At 38.4% G+C, this 16674-nt stretch overlaps 2 protein-coding genes and 1 pseudogene across 4 annotated transcripts in view; 1 reads left to right on the plus strand and 2 right to left on the minus strand.

The window, feature by feature from the left end:
- Positions 1–9460, plus strand: part of LOC144657076 (telomerase protein component 1-like) — a 32041-nt gene extending 22581 nt beyond the window's left edge. Inside the window, exon 29 of the mRNA XM_078517372.1 lies at positions 8260–9460. Within this exon, the coding sequence (XP_078373498.1) occupies positions 8260–8859 (600 nt within the window). The 3' untranslated portion in view covers positions 8860–9460. The remainder of the gene's footprint in view (positions 1–8259) is intronic.
- On the minus strand, positions 1943–3770 carry LOC144656064 (uncharacterized; annotated as a pseudogene).
- A 544-nt stretch (positions 9461–10004) lies between the features above and the next one.
- On the minus strand, positions 10005–16344 carry LOC144658427 (uncharacterized). Of its 3 annotated transcripts, none has more exons than XM_078518823.1 (11): positions 16199–16344; positions 14500–14933; positions 14232–14375; positions 13741–13911; positions 13326–13401; positions 12648–12991; positions 12379–12522; positions 11862–12032; positions 11447–11522; positions 11081–11155; positions 10005–10746 (listed from the first exon to the last, which is right to left on the minus strand). In XM_078518823.1, the coding sequence occupies exons 1-11, from the start codon at positions 16206–16208 to the stop codon at positions 10670–10672; spliced, it is 1722 nt and encodes a 573-aa protein (XP_078374949.1). In that variant the 5' UTR covers positions 16209–16344; the 3' UTR covers positions 10005–10669. The 3 variants fall into 3 exon arrangements, with proteins under 3 accessions (XP_078374949.1, XP_078374947.1, XP_078374946.1); XM_078518821.1 differs by having other exon boundaries at positions 11081–11146; positions 12648–13033; XM_078518820.1 differs by having other exon boundaries at positions 12648–13033.
- Positions 16345–16674: the final 330 nt, after the last annotated feature.

Raw genomic sequence — 16674 nt, forward strand, 5'->3', positions numbered from 1 at the left:
AAATTGAAAAAATAGATTTCGCTCGTATTTTGCCCATAGATAGGCCCTAGTGAGAAACTAAACGGACTGCAGTTAGTTTTTCCTAATACAGCTTCCTTTCGTAGAAATATGCAAAAAAAGATTTTGCCCCAAATTGGGCGCAAAATCAACTTCCGGTTTGACTGATTTTATTGAAAGTTTGATCGTCTCGTGCGTTATACTGCAGCTGTTTATTGATATTTCAATAATATTTATAATGTCTTTAGGTATTTAGTGTATGACTGAGCGAAAAATAAAACAAATCGAGATTTATTTTTAGCCTGAAACGGGGATAAATCCAAAGGCAAAATTTGCAAATGAGTAGCAAGCGAAATTATGCAGTAAAACTCTGCCATTTTTTTCTATGTGCGATAACCTAAAATATCGTAAAAACAATTTTTATGGGTTAACTAGACATTTATCTAATAAGATACTCAAAAAAATCTCTGGGGAAAAGGTTTTTAGTGGCCCACTTTGGCCTTTGTTTATCACTAGTTTTGCCGTAAATCAGAAAAAATGTAAACAATTGCGTGACACTGCTTGTCACAATACCCGCTGACAGTTTCACAATTTCCTGTATTTTAAATAATCTAATCATTTTAAAATACACGAAAAGGATAGATGCCAAATGCCAAATGTAAATGGAAAAGAAACTTTTACTTGTTTTATATCAATATCGCGAGTGGCTGTGCTGTTAAGTGTTCTTCAGCTGAAATTCAGAACCAGGCAAATGTACGTGCTTTGTCTACTTTTCATTAAAGTAATTCAGAAGAATTCAAAAGGGCTTAGTTAAGATTTTTTCCTTCCTATTGCACCACTCATGACAGAGTTTGTGACCAGGGCGTTCTGCTACAAGAGAAATGATAATTTTTGTCGCTCCTTTTATACTTCATTTAATAATCCTCAAAAACACTTAATACAAATGGCAGATTTAATAGCGTAACTAACCAACTTACAATGGTTTCTCACACTTCAATTTGTTACCATTTTTTATGGTGAAATTAACTGTCACTTACAAGGATATGAAATTATTATAAAAGGATCTGCTAGCAGTTCAAATCTTTTGGCTAGATAGAGAATTCACAGCATTTAGCTTTGGCACGGAATCAACTATGAAAGGTAACATGGAATAGCACACAATATTCCGGGAATATTGGAAACAAAGTATGCCTTTCTAGGCATACATTTATAGATGTCCCTTCTTTCACTCCTTTCGTTCATGCATGATCATTGTAGGGATATTTTTAGATCTAGTAATATTTCTGTTCTAGTATAGACCACTGAAAATTGCCAAGTATTTTCAACTCTACTTTCACCTAAAATCAGTGCCAACTAGACTCAAATGCTTACCTCCCATCCTGCTGTCCACATAAAGCGGTTTCAGTTCCATAAGGAAATCAACATTGTTTTAAAATTTACAAATTCGTAGGTGGGATTATTGCAACGAGCCTGTGGCATATCAGTGGCCGGGAAGGACGGGGGGTGTTTTAAAGGGCTTACAGAGCGGAGTTTTAAAATATTGCGAAAACCTACGTGTATGTAAAGCACGAACTTTGCTGGTTTTCACTTGAAGCAGGTACCAGACTTCATTACCCCTTGAAGCTTATCGATGTAAGGTTTCTTTTGGGTCAAGTTATCATGATCATAACATGGGAAGCACCAATATCGCTAGATATTGCCAATTAGTATTTCATATTAAAAACACATTATATTTGTAGACATGTTACCTCGCTGTTGATAAAGCGGAGAAAAATAGCTTTTTTAGCAGTACCTACTAGACTCCACATACCATCCCTCTTATAGGAAGGGAAAGGCCCACCTTCTTCACCGCTTCTTTGGCGTCCCCTTTGTTCCCCTTTTGCTGTCTACACATAGCGTTTTCTGTCGCATTTGGGTGATATTTCATTGTGAAAGCCCCCCCCCCCCCCCTAACGCTCTAAGCCTGTTTTAAGCAGGGCTTAGCTTGAAAGTTTGCACTTTTTAAACAAGGCTGGAGCCGGGTGGGGTCAAGGCAACCAGATTGTGGAAGATAAAATATCTGAAAGGAGTATGGAGCAGGGTGCTAATAGTTTTAACTATTTTAAAAATACCGAGAAAGCTTCTACTTAATACTTAATACTGTTACAAAATGATCTTCTTTAAATGATGAGATAACGCATTTGTCAATACTTTAACATTGGACGGAGAAAATGCGGCTTCTTTGTAGGCTTTCACTTGTAGCAGGTACAAGATTTCACCACCTCTTGAAGCTTATCGATGTAAGGCTTCTTGCGGGTTATCGTGACATTTGAAACATCAATGCCTAGAAAGATGCAGATGTCGCGCAAAACGGTAACACGAAAAGTAGCTGCAAGTTTGCCACTGGAGGCAAGCTCGCAGATGTTATAAGTGTCATGCATAATGGGATGCTGAAGAGCTACTAAATTGGACACATCTCTGCGCATCTCACTTAACGCTTCTTCATGGCGCGCACAGATCTCTTCTTCCTCGTCTTCCTCGGTCACAACATCAACATTTCGTTTGGCAGCCAGTCTGGAAAAAAAGCCCCGGATTTGCTGCGTTGTCAGGAATTCGCTGAATGTGAACAGACGATTGCCATTGGAATCTTTGGCAGTCCTCATTTCTTTGGACACAGTGGCCGGGTCAAGCTTTCTTCCTGTTTTTTGCCCTATCTCAAATTTCTTTATGAGGTAATCTTTTTGATTGGAATTGAATCTTTTCCCAACAAAGGAACTCTTGAGCGCCCAGCCCATGGACATAGGAGGATTCTGAACATCACAACTGCTATCTTTTCCGAGGCACGCCACGTCGCCTAGTTCCTCGACTTTGGATCCACCCTTTTCAAGCTCATAGGCATACCTTAGCATTGCTCTGTCCAGAAGTGTCTCCTGTTCCAAAGCACGTTTGTGCTTTCCACATTGAAGGTGTTGCTCAAGACTGGAGTACCTTTGATATGTCATGATGCAACCTTCTTCAGGACAAGAAAACAATCCAGAATTGGCGTTTCCCTCGTCGCTGGCACTTCCGTCATCATCGCCGTCAGACGAGGTAACTTCTGCAGGGCATTTAACCTTCCGAGGTTTCAAATCGACAAATGGCAAATGAGTGCTCCTTTCACGATCAGTTCCGATATCGACAATCAAGTGACGTTCGCCATCGCTATCAGTCACCTGGAATTTGCTCCAAGGAATTAATTTTCCCGGGCCAATTCCGTATGCCCTTCACACCCTCAAACAATCGCTTTCATACTGGATGTTGTTAACAAAACTAACACCTTCCCATCTGACGGCTTTCTGCGTTTGCAACTGAGGCGTTTCTACCTCAATGTCATTGCCTTCATTGAGGTAGATTTGCATGTGGGATTTAATGGTCGCCGCTTTTCGGTCACATGCTCCCTTGCCACCTTGTGGATCCGAAAAATCCATTCTCTTCAAGGTAACACCGGCTTTATCTGCTACCACTTTAGCACCAACAATGGTCGAAACACAGTGATAGCACCCCGCGTTGTCCTGTCTGTAGAATACTGATTCAAGGTTTGGCATACCAATCTTTAACTTTGTGAGAACATCCGCCATTATGTCAAGCACTGAGTGACTGTCCTGGTTGCAAGCTTGAAAAATGTGCACGAATGCCATCGTCTCGATTTGTCGGTTTGGTCGCTGCCTTAGTGCCACTGTGATGTGCCAAGGTATCCCTCGCTTGGCAAACCAGTCGCTTTGACTTTCTCTATACTTTCTGGGAAGGAACTTCATGGCCCAATCTTGGACCAAGAAAACAGAATTTTCCTCTAACATTTCCATTACATCGACTCTGGCCTCATCTTGGTTAACTGCACGAAGAAGGTGAGCTTTCCAGGCACTGATGCTACGCCTTGCTTGTTCAGTGTTAAAGGTCAACTCGTCCATTTCTTCGCTTTCTGTTGCAATTAGCTTAAGGGCGTCTTCTATTTCTCCAATGCTCACCTCCACCAGGCTGCAACGATCACACACCCCATCATGGATATGACTACATTCTCCCTGGTATTCGGAGCATTTGGCATCACTGAGCGCAAAACATCTACAATGGTCTGGGACAGTCGACGACTCAGAAACATGTACCTTAAAAAATCAAAGAGGATCGTATGAGAAATTACGCTTTAAAAACAAGCACGTGTTAGTCTCAAAGCTGTTACCATGTTTCAAGGGTTATTTGTTGTCCTTACCGTGAAGTCACTTTTCAGGTAACGCTTGGCCAATTTCAGTTGCTCCTTTCTTTGTTTCGCCCAGGACATACCCATTCCAAGCTCTCCCAGTCGCTCAGCCACAATTTCAAGTTCCTCAAACGCTTTCGCGCCAGAAGCAGTGATGTAGTCCAGACCTTGTAAGGATTTCCTCACGGAGGCAGAACAGACGTCAAGAATTCGAAGCAAAGAGCTTCGGCTCAAGCAGGTTATGCCTGACTCCTTGCAGTACTCTTGATATTCTGTGCTATACGTTCTGGAATCATCACGTCCTGATAACATTGGGTACTGCGATCACTTCACCGGAACTCAAAGTAAGGTTTTTCTGTCCAAATGGTAAATCTTGAATGATGTGCTGACTGGTTATGAAACAAATGAAGTGGTCAACCATTTCCGGGGAAACGTACATTCTCTTCTGGATAGGTTTAGGAACAGGAGAGCCTCTACCATGGATCAGCAGGTGCTGTCTGGCAGAATCGATACTGTGCGAGGTTTGAATCCACCCAACCAGATAGACATTGCGACTGTATCCCACTGGGTAGCATTTGTAGCATTCGCTAAGACAGTAAAAAGATGACTTTTTTGTTTCTGAGGATGTTGAGGGAAAATGCTGATTTATTGCCTTTGAAGAGACCAGTTTGTCCCACAATTTATCAGAATCTTCGCCAGCTATAACTTCCAATGAGGCGGCTACAGCCTCACTCGCCTTCTTTACATAGTAACGTTTGTTCTTTCGCCGACGTCACCAGGGTGTCTAAAGAAGTCGAATAGGATTAGTCTCTGGCGCAAATTACAGATGACCTTCGACAGGAGTTTTTTGGCAGGTGCACAAGACGGAGAGGCATAGACCCGGGGTATCGGTTAAAAATGCTGACCTCGCCTCTGTAACTGGGGTACTCGTGAATGACTTTGTCTGTTACTGTACTGATTTCCTAAAAAACGCAATGGCAGATAATTTAAATAAATCCACTTTACTATTTTACGCCCCTAAGCGCAATGCCGCGTACAACTACATGAAGACCAATAAAAACCTATGAATCAACCGGAATGGCGGGGGATGAACCTCTTTATTCGAATGGCCAACGATTCGTCATTTGCGATATATTGTCAGTGATCAATGTTCACTGGAGCCATCAGTCAATCAGTCAGATCCATCAGTCAATCAATCAATCAAGCAAGCAAACGATCAGTCAGTAGGTCAAACATATCATCATTAATACGCTTCACCTGTCACTGCCATCAAGTGTTGCTGGGGAAGTAAGTGAGAGGGAGAATAGACTAAGTGATGAAGTAAGTGATGACCACTATAAAAAATTTAAATTTTACATTTCCCGTAGATTAACTCTCGTTTTACTGGACACGCTCGGGGCGTCGTTCAGTGCTCAGTATTTCCGTATATCAGTGTCCGCAATAGCGGGGTGTCCGTAAGGCGAGGGTTGACTGTAGATCATAACAAGGGGGCGAATTAAAAACAAATCTTTCATGTAAACAGGCTCTTAACATGCTCTAATCTTAATCGTGAATTTTTTTTTTTTTTGTTTACACCATTACTCCTTTAATTTAAACTTTTAAGGATAAGGAAGCCCTAGGTTTTTTGGGTCTTGATTGTGTCCCCCATCCGATCATCCCCGTCACTCGAAATCCCAAATATCCCCTCCCCCCACCCCCAAGAGGTGGTCATGCCTTTATATATATTTTCTCATTTTGTCCGAAATAAATAAATTTTCACTTGCTTAAAACGGCATGGATTTCTTTTAAGTAAAGGCTTATCATTGTCACATTTTTCTTACCCTGAATGTCAACTCTTTCATTTGACTCACAACTTCTTCTTCCTTGTTATTATGTCGACAAGTGGAGGCGAGTTCTTTGCTGCTAATTTTGACAACAGTTCTCTTTTTGGACGCTGAACTCAAAATTTCCCTGCATGATCTGCACATACCTTATGCAAACAGAAGGAAAACTATCAGACGTTTTTGAAATGCCTGTATAAGACAAGAAGCGATAACCCGAGTGAGAAGTCGATATCTACCTGATCCAACGGGAACCAAATGTCCCGTTCTTATAGAATTAACTTCGAGAAGTCTTTTTACCCCTCTTTCGGCTTTTGGATATTTTCCTCTCACCATTTTATTAGAATTATCTTGAGGACCCTACATCTTTCGGTTCCTCTTGTCCAGCCGAGACCAAGGGAGAGCGAGTGATGGGCAAACAGTCATCACCGAATTTTGTGGAGTGTTAAACATCGCCGCACGAGCAAGTATTAACTCAATTTCACTTTCCACAAGGAATAAAAGAGTTGTGCTACATTTTTAGTGCACGATAAAAGTGGGACGATCTCCGTAGACTGCTTTCTGTCTCTGCGATCAAAGGAGCACTGACCACCAACTAATGACTTAAAAGAACAACAAGCATTCATCTTGTTCGAAGAGTCGTGTTTACTGAAGTGAGGAATTTCGGATAAGGACGTGTTTTCAAACTTAGATAATTTAATTTAACAATTTCTTATCGCAAGTAAAATCGATTTAGGACTGATCCAAATATTGCGTTGAATTCTGGCGCTAATCATATTCGAAGTTTCAGTTCATTGAAATGTACTATTCGGGCTAAAAAACGTAGAACTCTGAATATAACTTAAAAAACTATAAGGCAATTGTATTTTTCTGTTAGATCTTATACCATAAAGGTGTTTATAGTCCTCAGTAATACCTTCAGTGTTGATACCTGTTAGTAAATAATTCTAACCAACATTTTTTTTGCTTTATATTTTGCTTCGCTTATAGGATAATAATTGGGAAAATATCGGCAATCTGATACAAAAAGAAACAACAACGCATTAACGAACAAAATCAACATCATTGCACTCCGGCGGCAAATACTTATAATTTAATTATTTGCTAGTTCCCTTCAGGGTCCTTCAGATCACGTAAAGAAATAAACCAAACAACATTGACTCATTGTTACGTTTTATAATTGAACTGAGAATGCTTTTTATTTATACGACCGGTTTTTGAAAATGATCGAGGGGTTAACAGCTTAAAACTACTAACACAGAATTTCGCTAGCTTAAACCTTACCGACGAGCCGTCTAGCATGTTGTGATAAAGAGCGTGTTAAGATCACGCAATTATTTCAAAACGGGTAAAGGGAAAATCTATTATTGCTTTTACCTTTTCAAAGAGTTTAGCACATGACCGTTTCTATACTTGGGTTGTTTGAAAGTATTTGTTTCAAAAAGATAATTTCCCTCGCGCTTTACTAGCCTTGTCACGTAATTCCTGTCACGCTAAAACGGCAGATTTTCGGCGAAATTAGTAATAAGTACAGACCAAAGCGGGCCACTTAAAACCTTTTTCCCAGAGATTTTTAAGATATCCTATCAGATGGGTGTCTCTTTAACCCATAAAATGTATATTCACGTTATTTTAAGTTATCGCACATAGAAAAAAATGGCAAAGTTTTACTGCATAATTTCGCTCGCGACCCAATTGCAAATTTTGCCTATCATTTTATCCCCATTTCAGGCTCAAAATTAATCTCGAATTGTTTTATTTTTCGCTCAGTCATACAATGAAGACCTAAAGAGAATATAAATACTATTGAAAGATCCATAAACAGCGGCAGTAAAATGCGCGAGGCGATCAAATTTTCAAAAAAATCAGTCAAACCGGAAGTGGATTTTGAGCCCAATTGGGGCGAAATCTTTTTTGACATATTTCTACGAAAGAAAAATGTATTAGGAAAAACTAACTACGGTCCGTTTAGTTTCTCACCAGGACCTATCTATGGGCAAAATATTAGCGAAAACGTGCATTCCATTTGTGCTGCTGTCTGGTTGATAATTCTAGGAAGTCGCACTTAATACCGTAAAATTTGAAAAATACTCCTACCCTCTCAAAAGTAAGCCCCAGACCTAAAGTATTTTAAAAGCCGCACAAATATCTCAGACGCAAAAGCTCTTTCAGCAATAACCTTCTGCTTAATCCAGTATTCAATCCGCGTTTTTTTTGTATCTCTGCCAACAGATCACAGAGGCAGCTATATCAAGCACTTGCGGTAGACTTGTGGCAATAAGTGTACCAAGACAAAACAGCAGTCAGGAATGGATGAAGGGACCCGCCGACATACACATGTGGGATCTTAACAACCACACAGACTGGAAAGTCCAGTTGACTTTGCATTCCTCTATAAGTCGTCAGCTGAAAGTTGGTTGTGACTATCTGGCGACGTTTGTTCAATATCGTAAAAATGTTTCTGATGCTAAGAGAATTAAAAGCGGTATGCGAAGAAGGGGCTCAAACGTTGCTTACTCTGTTGTCGATGAAGCAGTCATCCAGCTCATTGATAAGCAGGGATCGACGCTTCAGACTTTTCAAATTCCTGGCAAGTTTTCTGGTGTGAGTGTGGTTAATAGTGAATCCACTTTGAGAAGCATTTCGGAAGGACTGTTGGTTTATAGTCTTCAGGAAGGCGTCGTGAAGCTACAGAACGTCAAATCTAACAAAGTGTTAGGAACCTTTACCGTAAACAACACGGAGATAACAGCTGTGAACATTGCATCAAATGGGAAATCTGCCGTTGTAGGCTGTGCAAATGGTAATGTGCACATCATTCAGATGATTTGAAGTAGTGCTGGTTGGGAGTAATTTAAACGTCCTGTTGAACTATTTCATTCGACTACATTGTAACACACCAAGAGGGCAACGCGTTGCGCATGCATGCACTTAATTATAGGTGTGGGCATTTCTCTAATTGAAGTGATTTCAGTGAGTTTTCTTGGACTTGACTTTCAATCAAAGTGACTAAAATGCGACGTATAAATTCGTTCTTAGACCATCGCGGAGTGCAGTAAGATTTAAGCAAATAATTTAACGTGACTATCAGTATATAAGATTTCAAAAGTGTTCGAAGTCTATTCATTTCTATTCTTTGTGAACTCTATAACCTAGACACATTTAATAAGTAAAGACCAGCAAAAATTCTCCCACTTCGCCAGAAGGAACGTTTTAAATGAAGTGTCTTATTTCGCGTTACGTAAGTTTTAGCAGAGAATTCATACATCTAAACTAACTTATCTGTATATTTAATTTATTTAACTACGTATATTTTTAAATCGTTTATTTATTTATTTGTTTACTTGTGTATTATTTACTTATTTATTTATTTATTTATTTATTGCGACAATCACAATGGTGTGGTGATGTTCTGCGTATTTGCGTGCTATTTTATATAGATTGAAGAATCGTTGCCCTGAGGTATGCGTTATTTTTTAAATTTTTTGGATTATGTATACGAACTGTTCTTAAAAGATCTAACTGAAGCTACAAACGGCTAACATGGTGTCTTTCTACCGATGTAAACTTGCGATCAGATCAATTCATTTTTTCGCGATCTTATATTTAAGTATTACGAGGGTAAAGAGTAAATTTTAACACGGAAGGGAACTTAAAGGTTAAGCCCGTATTGCCAGTGCCCTTGTGTTGTGTTCTTTGCAAGCGCATTCCCTTGTTTCTCATTTATAAATTCAGTTGTAACTAATTTGTTTGTTTGTTTGTTTTTTTCTATTAACGTGAAGTTTCCGTTAAAAGTAAGTTCCCTTATAATTATACAAGAGTATTTCTTGGTTTCCTTGAAAGAAATGGTAATGTACACTTTGTTTCAAAATCCCTAGGAGTACCTTGGTCTGGCCGCAAATCTTACTCTGCTTACAAACTTAAAGTATAAGGTTACTCATCCAGTGCTGACAACACCCAATTAAACAGAGACAAGATCATGTTCATATGTGACTTTTATTTTCATCAAATAGAAGCTGGTTTTCCTTGTAACAGCTAGAGTATGGAGTGCGTGAATCTTACACAAATAAAAGCACGCACTGACCGTATTATGAACGAAAAATTTGGAATACCGTACGGTATGAAGAAATTTTTAGCTCGTAATACGTTCAGCAAGTGTATTTATTTGCGCACAAATGCACGAAACATAATATTCTAACCCTTACGTTTACTAAAATACTAAAAATCTTGCGTTGATTCATTTAACAGTCGCTAAATAAGGCAAATTGAAATAAATAGTCATGAAAAAAATGTTTTCTGGCGTTGTAAAAGAGTATTTTGTCATGGAAGTTAAAAGTAAATAAAAATATGCCACATGGCCGTTTTTTTTTTGTTTTTTTGTTTGTCTGTTTTTTTTTTTTCAAAGTTTTGCAGTACCTTGTAATATTGAATTAGACTATTCCTTGGTACTTTTATTGCCTTTTGTGTCATTTAGTTACCTTCCTTATCTTGAAAAAATTGTATCTTCAGCACAGTGCATTATTTTGATATTTAATGACTCGTGGAAAACCAACTTTCATTTGTTTTAGAATATAGTTAAGTTTGTTCGTCAGTTCATTCGTAAATCCATATCAATGTGAGTTTTCTTTCAGTTAATTTCTTGTTATATCACTTCTAGTTCACTCAGTGTGTAGCTTGGCTTTCTCAGTTGTTGTATAATGTCAAAATGTGGGATTGATCCTGTTGAGAAAGAAAAAATAAAATTTGAGCGATCTAGAAAAGATGGACTGAGAGGAAAAGGATGCGTGTTTCTTTCTTCATTTGTTTTACATTGCCTTGTAGGTTTAAGAGGTCCTTTTTTTCTTTAAGCTAAGATATTCTGTTTCAGCCATTTCAAATTTCAATTTTAAGGTATTGATATTGTTTCGCGATTGCAGTCTGCGATGGGAACTAAATAAATTTAATCGTTTGGAGTGAATAAGATGGGTAGGGATTAGATACTGGAAGTAAACAATGGGTAGGGGTTAATAATTCCAGCCGGCAGAACATAGAGTTATGGGGTGTTTGACCTTACCTTTTAAGCGTGTACTTTTGAATCCTGAGGCAAGAACGAAGAACAATGGTAGCCAGACATTTGTATCTACAATGTCTACAATGACGAATTATTTGATAATTAGCACTTTGTCCCTTTATGCACAACAGTAAATTAACGTCTCTCGTCATGGAATCGTTACAAGTGTCGTTATTTGTAATGCATAACATAATAAAGCACATCACATTTTGTACTCAGGAATGCATGACAATTTATTCCAGACAAAAAGGTGTACAATCTGTGAGATACTGCCAAATATGCGTGGTCTTTGTAGGCTTTTGCTTGCTTGGCGTACTAATTTTCGCAGGAATTATTTATAGTCTTTATACTGTGTGTTTCATATCTTACCGTTTGAGATGTAAAAAGAAGTGTTTTTCAGTGACTGTAAGGCGTCAGAAGGTTTGCTGATTTCTTTACCTCTCTCCTGAATAAATGAAAATAAAAAATGTTCTTACTTTTATACTTTTTGTACAGTTTCGTTATTCCTAATTTCATCATCTTGTTTTCTTTTCATCTAACACCATTTGGTTCTCAAATTATCCATCAGGGCACAATTTGCATGACTAACATTAATTTTCGCTTTTTTCTTCTCAGGTTGTCTGGTTTACGTTCACTTTATTTGTTTTCTGCACGTCATTTACAATTTACGTTGAATGCGTTTGCCATGCATGTGCACTTCCAAGTTCCTTTTCCCCTCCTTCTCCCCCTCTCCCCGCTTCCATCAGTTTGTATTAATATCGTTAATTTATGATCATTAACTTACATGCTCAAAATATGCCACAACTTCGCTGTTAGCCCGGTCTTTTTCATGTGATGCTGTTATTCCACAGAAAAATGATTGCTTAGTTTTGTCAACGTGAATGATGTCAAAATGGCAACGAGGGAAATCTGTGGCGTTTTCAGGCGTGTGCCATACATCGTTTGATTTTATCGTCTGCAAAAAAAAGAACATAATTATTGTCAATAAAGGTTTCTAACCATTAGTTGTGTTACTGGTCTCTTTACTTTTGTTTGCGATCCAAGGGGGGGCTTGGGAAGATATCAAAAGAGATATAGCGCTTTGTCGTATCTAGCGGTCAATGTTCTTGGTAAAAAACATTACTTCTAACACGGTCTATGCCATAGTTGTAAGTAATAAAGGAGATCCGTAAATTGACTGTCATTTCGGAGAAGCAAGCAAGGGATTAAAAAGCCATTTGACTGAAAGTATTTCTGGGGTGCCAACTAGAAAAAAAACCGTATTAAAAAGATATCCAACCTAAGGGTGTTTCTATGCATACCTTCTCTTTGTTTCCTTTGATCTGCCATCCTGGTTCCAGAGCAGTAAACTCAATTCTGATGTCTTCATCACTGTTAGACACAAACAATCCAGCGAGAGCTGTCAGTAATCTGTTTCCCAGTTCTTCTTCTTTCTGGCAAACGTTCTGTTAAAAAAGAGAAACAAATGTGTACGATGTTACTATTCGCAAAGCTCATCAGTAATGCTAATGTAGCTGAACAAAATTTTGAGAGCATTTGCGAATCACTGATTTCAGTTATAATTCGTTACCTTAAAAGCTATTGTTGAATCATCTATAAGATAAACCCGAATTTTCCAGTCTTTTCCTTGTGTTGGTTTTTTTCCAAAGATCGCCATTTGCATTCGTTTCTGGTCGTCATTTCCTGGAATTCCAAAAGCTGCAATTTCAATGTCTTCCTGCAGTGGTGGTAGAATCACTTCAATGTCGTTATGCTTCTCTTTTACTTTGTCTTTGGGGTAGACCTCGGTAACATTTCTCCAGCTTGTCTTTTGAGTCTTTCCTTTGCAGTGGCTCAGCAGTGGTCGGCATTTGACAGCAATATTCCATGTGTTACCAGGAGCCCTCTTATCTTTTAAGCGTGTACTTTTGAATCCTGAGGCAAGAACGAAGAACAATGGTAGCCAGACATTTGAATCTACAATGACGAATTATTTGATAATTAGCACTTTGTCCCTTTATGCACAACAGTAAATTAACGTCTCTCGTCATGGAATCGTTACAAGTGTCGTTATTTGTAATGCATAACATATTAAAGCACATCACATTTTGTATTCAGGAATGCATGACAATTTAGTCCAGACAAAAAGGTGTACAATCTGTGAGATACCTGCCAAATATGCGTGGTCTTTGTAGGCTTATGCTTGCTTGGCGTACTAATTTTCGCAGGAATTATTTATAGTCTTTATACTGTGTGTTTCATATCTTACCGTTTGAGATGTAAAAAGAAGTGTTTTTCAGTGACTGTAAGGCGTCAGAAGGTTTGCTGATTTCTTTACCTCTCTCCTGAATAAATGAAAATAAAAAATGTTCTTACTTTTATACTTTTTGTACAGTTTCGTTATTCCTAATTTCATCATCTTGTTTTCTTTTCATCTAACACCATTTGGTTCTCAAATTATCCATCAGGGCACAATTTGCATGACTAACATTAATTTTCGCTTTTTTCTTCTCAGGTTGTCTGGTTTACGTTCACTTTATTTGTTTTCTGCACGTCATTTACAATTTACGTTGAATGCGTTTGCCATGCATGTGCACTTCCAAGTTCCTTTTCCCCTCCTTCTCCCCCTCTCCCCGCTTCCATCAGTTTGTATTAATATCGTTAATTTATGATCATTAACTTACATGCTCAAAATATGCCACAACTTCGCTGTTAGCCCGGTCTTTTTCATGTGATGCTGTTATTCCACAGAAAAATGATTGCTTAGTTTTGTCAACGTGAATGATGTCAAAATGGCAACGAGGGAAATCTGTGGCGTTTTCAGGCGTGTGCCATACATCGTTTGATTTTATCGTCTGCAAAAAAAAAAGAACATAATTATTGTCAATAAAGGTTTCTAACCATTAGTTGTGTTACTGGTCTCTTTACTTTTGTTTGCGATCCAAGGGGGGCTTGGGAAGATATCAAAAGAGATATAGCGCTTTGTCGTATCTAGCGGTCAATGTTCTTGGTAAAAAACATTACTTCTAACACGGTCTATGCCATAGTTGTAAGTAATAAAGGAGATCCGTAAATTGACTGTCATTTCGGAGAAGCAAGCAAGGGATTAAAAAGCCATTTGACTGAAAGAACCGTATTAAAAAGATATCCAACCTAAGGGTGTTTCTATGCATACCTTCTCTTTGTTTCCTTTGATCTGCCATCCTGGTTCCAGAGCAGTAAACTCAATTCTGATGTCTTCATCACTGTTAGACACAAACAATCCAGCGAGAGCTGTCAGTAATCTGTTTCCCAGTTCTTCTTCTTTCTGGCAAACGTTCTGTTAAAAAGAGAAACAAATGTGTACGATGTTACTATTCGCAAAGCTCATCAGTAATGCTAATGTAGCTGAACAAAATTTTGAGAGCATTTGCGAATCACTGATTTCAGTTATAATTCGTTACCTTAAAAGCTATTGTTGAATCATCTATAAGATAAACCCGAATTTTCCAGTCTCTTCCTTGTGTTGGTTTTTTTCCAAAGATCGCCATTTGCATTCGTTTCTGGTCGTCATTTCCTGGAATTCCAAAAGCTGCAATTTCAATGTCTTCCTGCAGTGGTGGTAGAATCACTTCAATGTCGTTATGCTTCTCTTTTACTTTGGCTTTGGGGTAGACCTCGGTAATATTTCTCCAGCTTGTCTTTTGAGTCTTTCCTTTGCAGTGGCTCAGCAGTGGTCGGCATTTGACAGCAATATTCCATGTGTTACCAGGAGCCCTCAAACAACAATGCTCAATCAGAACAGGCGGAGGAGAGGTGCTTGGAGGGACTTTGTAGCAGCCGCTGACTTGATAGAGACTTGATTCGTGATCTTCATCGCTCGCTGTTTCTAATGCAGCTTAAAAGTAACAGCAATTCATTGTTACAATCCGTTCTTTATTATCGTACACCTATCTTTCCCAGCAGATTTGTAAGTCTGTTAGCACAACCCATCGCGTCAATGAAACGAAAGGAAGACAAAAAAATAACATCACTTTTTAACCAACTCAAAAAAGTAAGCAAGAAGGGATCGAGGAAAAAAATTGTTCGTGTTACAACTTCTTCTTCGTAATCATCCTAAGAATAACTCATTACTGTGAAGGTATTCAAAATAGAGGTGAACAAAAAGGAAGGACTGTTAATAAAATCGCTTTTATTATACTTCTGTTCCGCGATCCGTCCCAGGCGCATGCAATTTGCAATGGCTACTTAAATAGTGACTGGTTTGTTTATTTGTTTGTTGTTTGTTTGAAAGCTTTAAAAGCTCGACTGTTTTTTTTTATCGTTTCTTTTCTTACAGTTCGGAAAGATCGCCTAGAAAAATCCATACGAACTATGGTTGAAATGTATTTTGAGATAAAGTCACTGAAAACAGGTTCACTTTGATCACAAAAATTCTTGTTTTTCTTACGAAAAATAGTAAAATAAAGTCAGCAATCCACATTTTTTTTGAAGTTGATTAATCGGAAAAGCGTACGATCACTTTCCCTTGAACCAGATACGTTGGGCATGCTGCAACAAGTTCTCAGTTACAAATTACCTGCCGGCAGCAAATTTGCTGATGCTTGCAAATTTAAAAATTGTCGACACTGACTTCGGTTTTGTAGAATATTGTATTTTAATGCCACAGCGTACGATAGCGAAATAAGAAAGAAATTTCCGCGAAGATGTTCATGCATTTAATTTTTTTTCCGAATTGCTGGGAAGTTTTTAATAGTCAAGCGAATCGCAGACAATTTTTTTTGAGGTTACACACTTATCCAAACATAATATAAGCCATTTTGGATCATGTGGACCATGCATTTTTACAACTTATCGAGTCGGTTAATTCCGTTTGGTTTCCATTTTCCGGCGCCACCGATTTCCGGAGTGTCATGTAACGGACGTCTTGAATGTCACGACACAGTCTAGAAACAAGTGCGGAATTTTTTTAAGGAAACGCTTTACGGGTTCTTTTTAACGATGATTAAAAATATAACAAATTTCTTAAATCAAGTTTTATGCAAGAAATTCCGTTTCATATTAATGTTTTTTTTCTCTTTTTGGTTTTCCTCGTTGATTTGGCTCTCCAGTCACTCAGTTTCATATCCAGTGTAACCTACTCTATGTAACTCTGAGACTTACCGGATTCCATGGAAATGGTTTGGTTTTAACTCCGTAGAGTGACAGTAGCTTGCTTTGGTAGTATGCGCAGATAACTGTCCAGAACTGTGATCTAAATCATCTTTATATCGTTTGCGGATGACCTAAAATAGACATCACGATCCAAATTTCGTCACCCTATCGACCTTCAAACAAACGCCTGCTTTGACGGAAGCGCTGATAATAATTGATGACCACTTAAAACCGACGAATTTCAGAAGGGGTTTTTCCCTTTGCTAGTCAAGATGTCCCGTGTTTTTGTTTCGCTTGACATTTACCTTGGTAAACAAAACAAAACAAAACAAATGCACGCTTGCTTAGGCATGTTGTTTCAGTTTTCAATTTTAAGGAAATGAATCAAGAAAGACAAAATAACAATAAAAGACAGCTGAAATTTCATTCCTCGATTCAGTTCGGCAACACTCTTCTTCTTTGGAATCAATTTACACAAGTATCTT

Source organism: Oculina patagonica, chromosome 6 (assembly GCF_052425735.1).
Source record: "Oculina patagonica isolate OP01 chromosome 6, crgOcupat, whole genome shotgun sequence".
Classification (NCBI taxonomy): domain Eukaryota; kingdom Metazoa; phylum Cnidaria; class Anthozoa; order Scleractinia; family Oculinidae; genus Oculina; species Oculina patagonica.

Bases quoted from the DNA above. Each gene is read 5' to 3' on its own strand.
- LOC144658427 (XM_078518820.1), bottom strand. The intron at 11,156-11,446 runs GTAAGATATGAA...TCGTCATTGTAG, and splicing joins TTCTTTTTACATCTCAAACG to ACATTGTAGATACAAATGTC. The intron at 10,747-11,080 runs GTAAGGTCAAAC...CTTTCTCAACAG, and splicing joins CAAAAGTACACGCTTAAAAG to GATCAATCCCACATTTTGAC.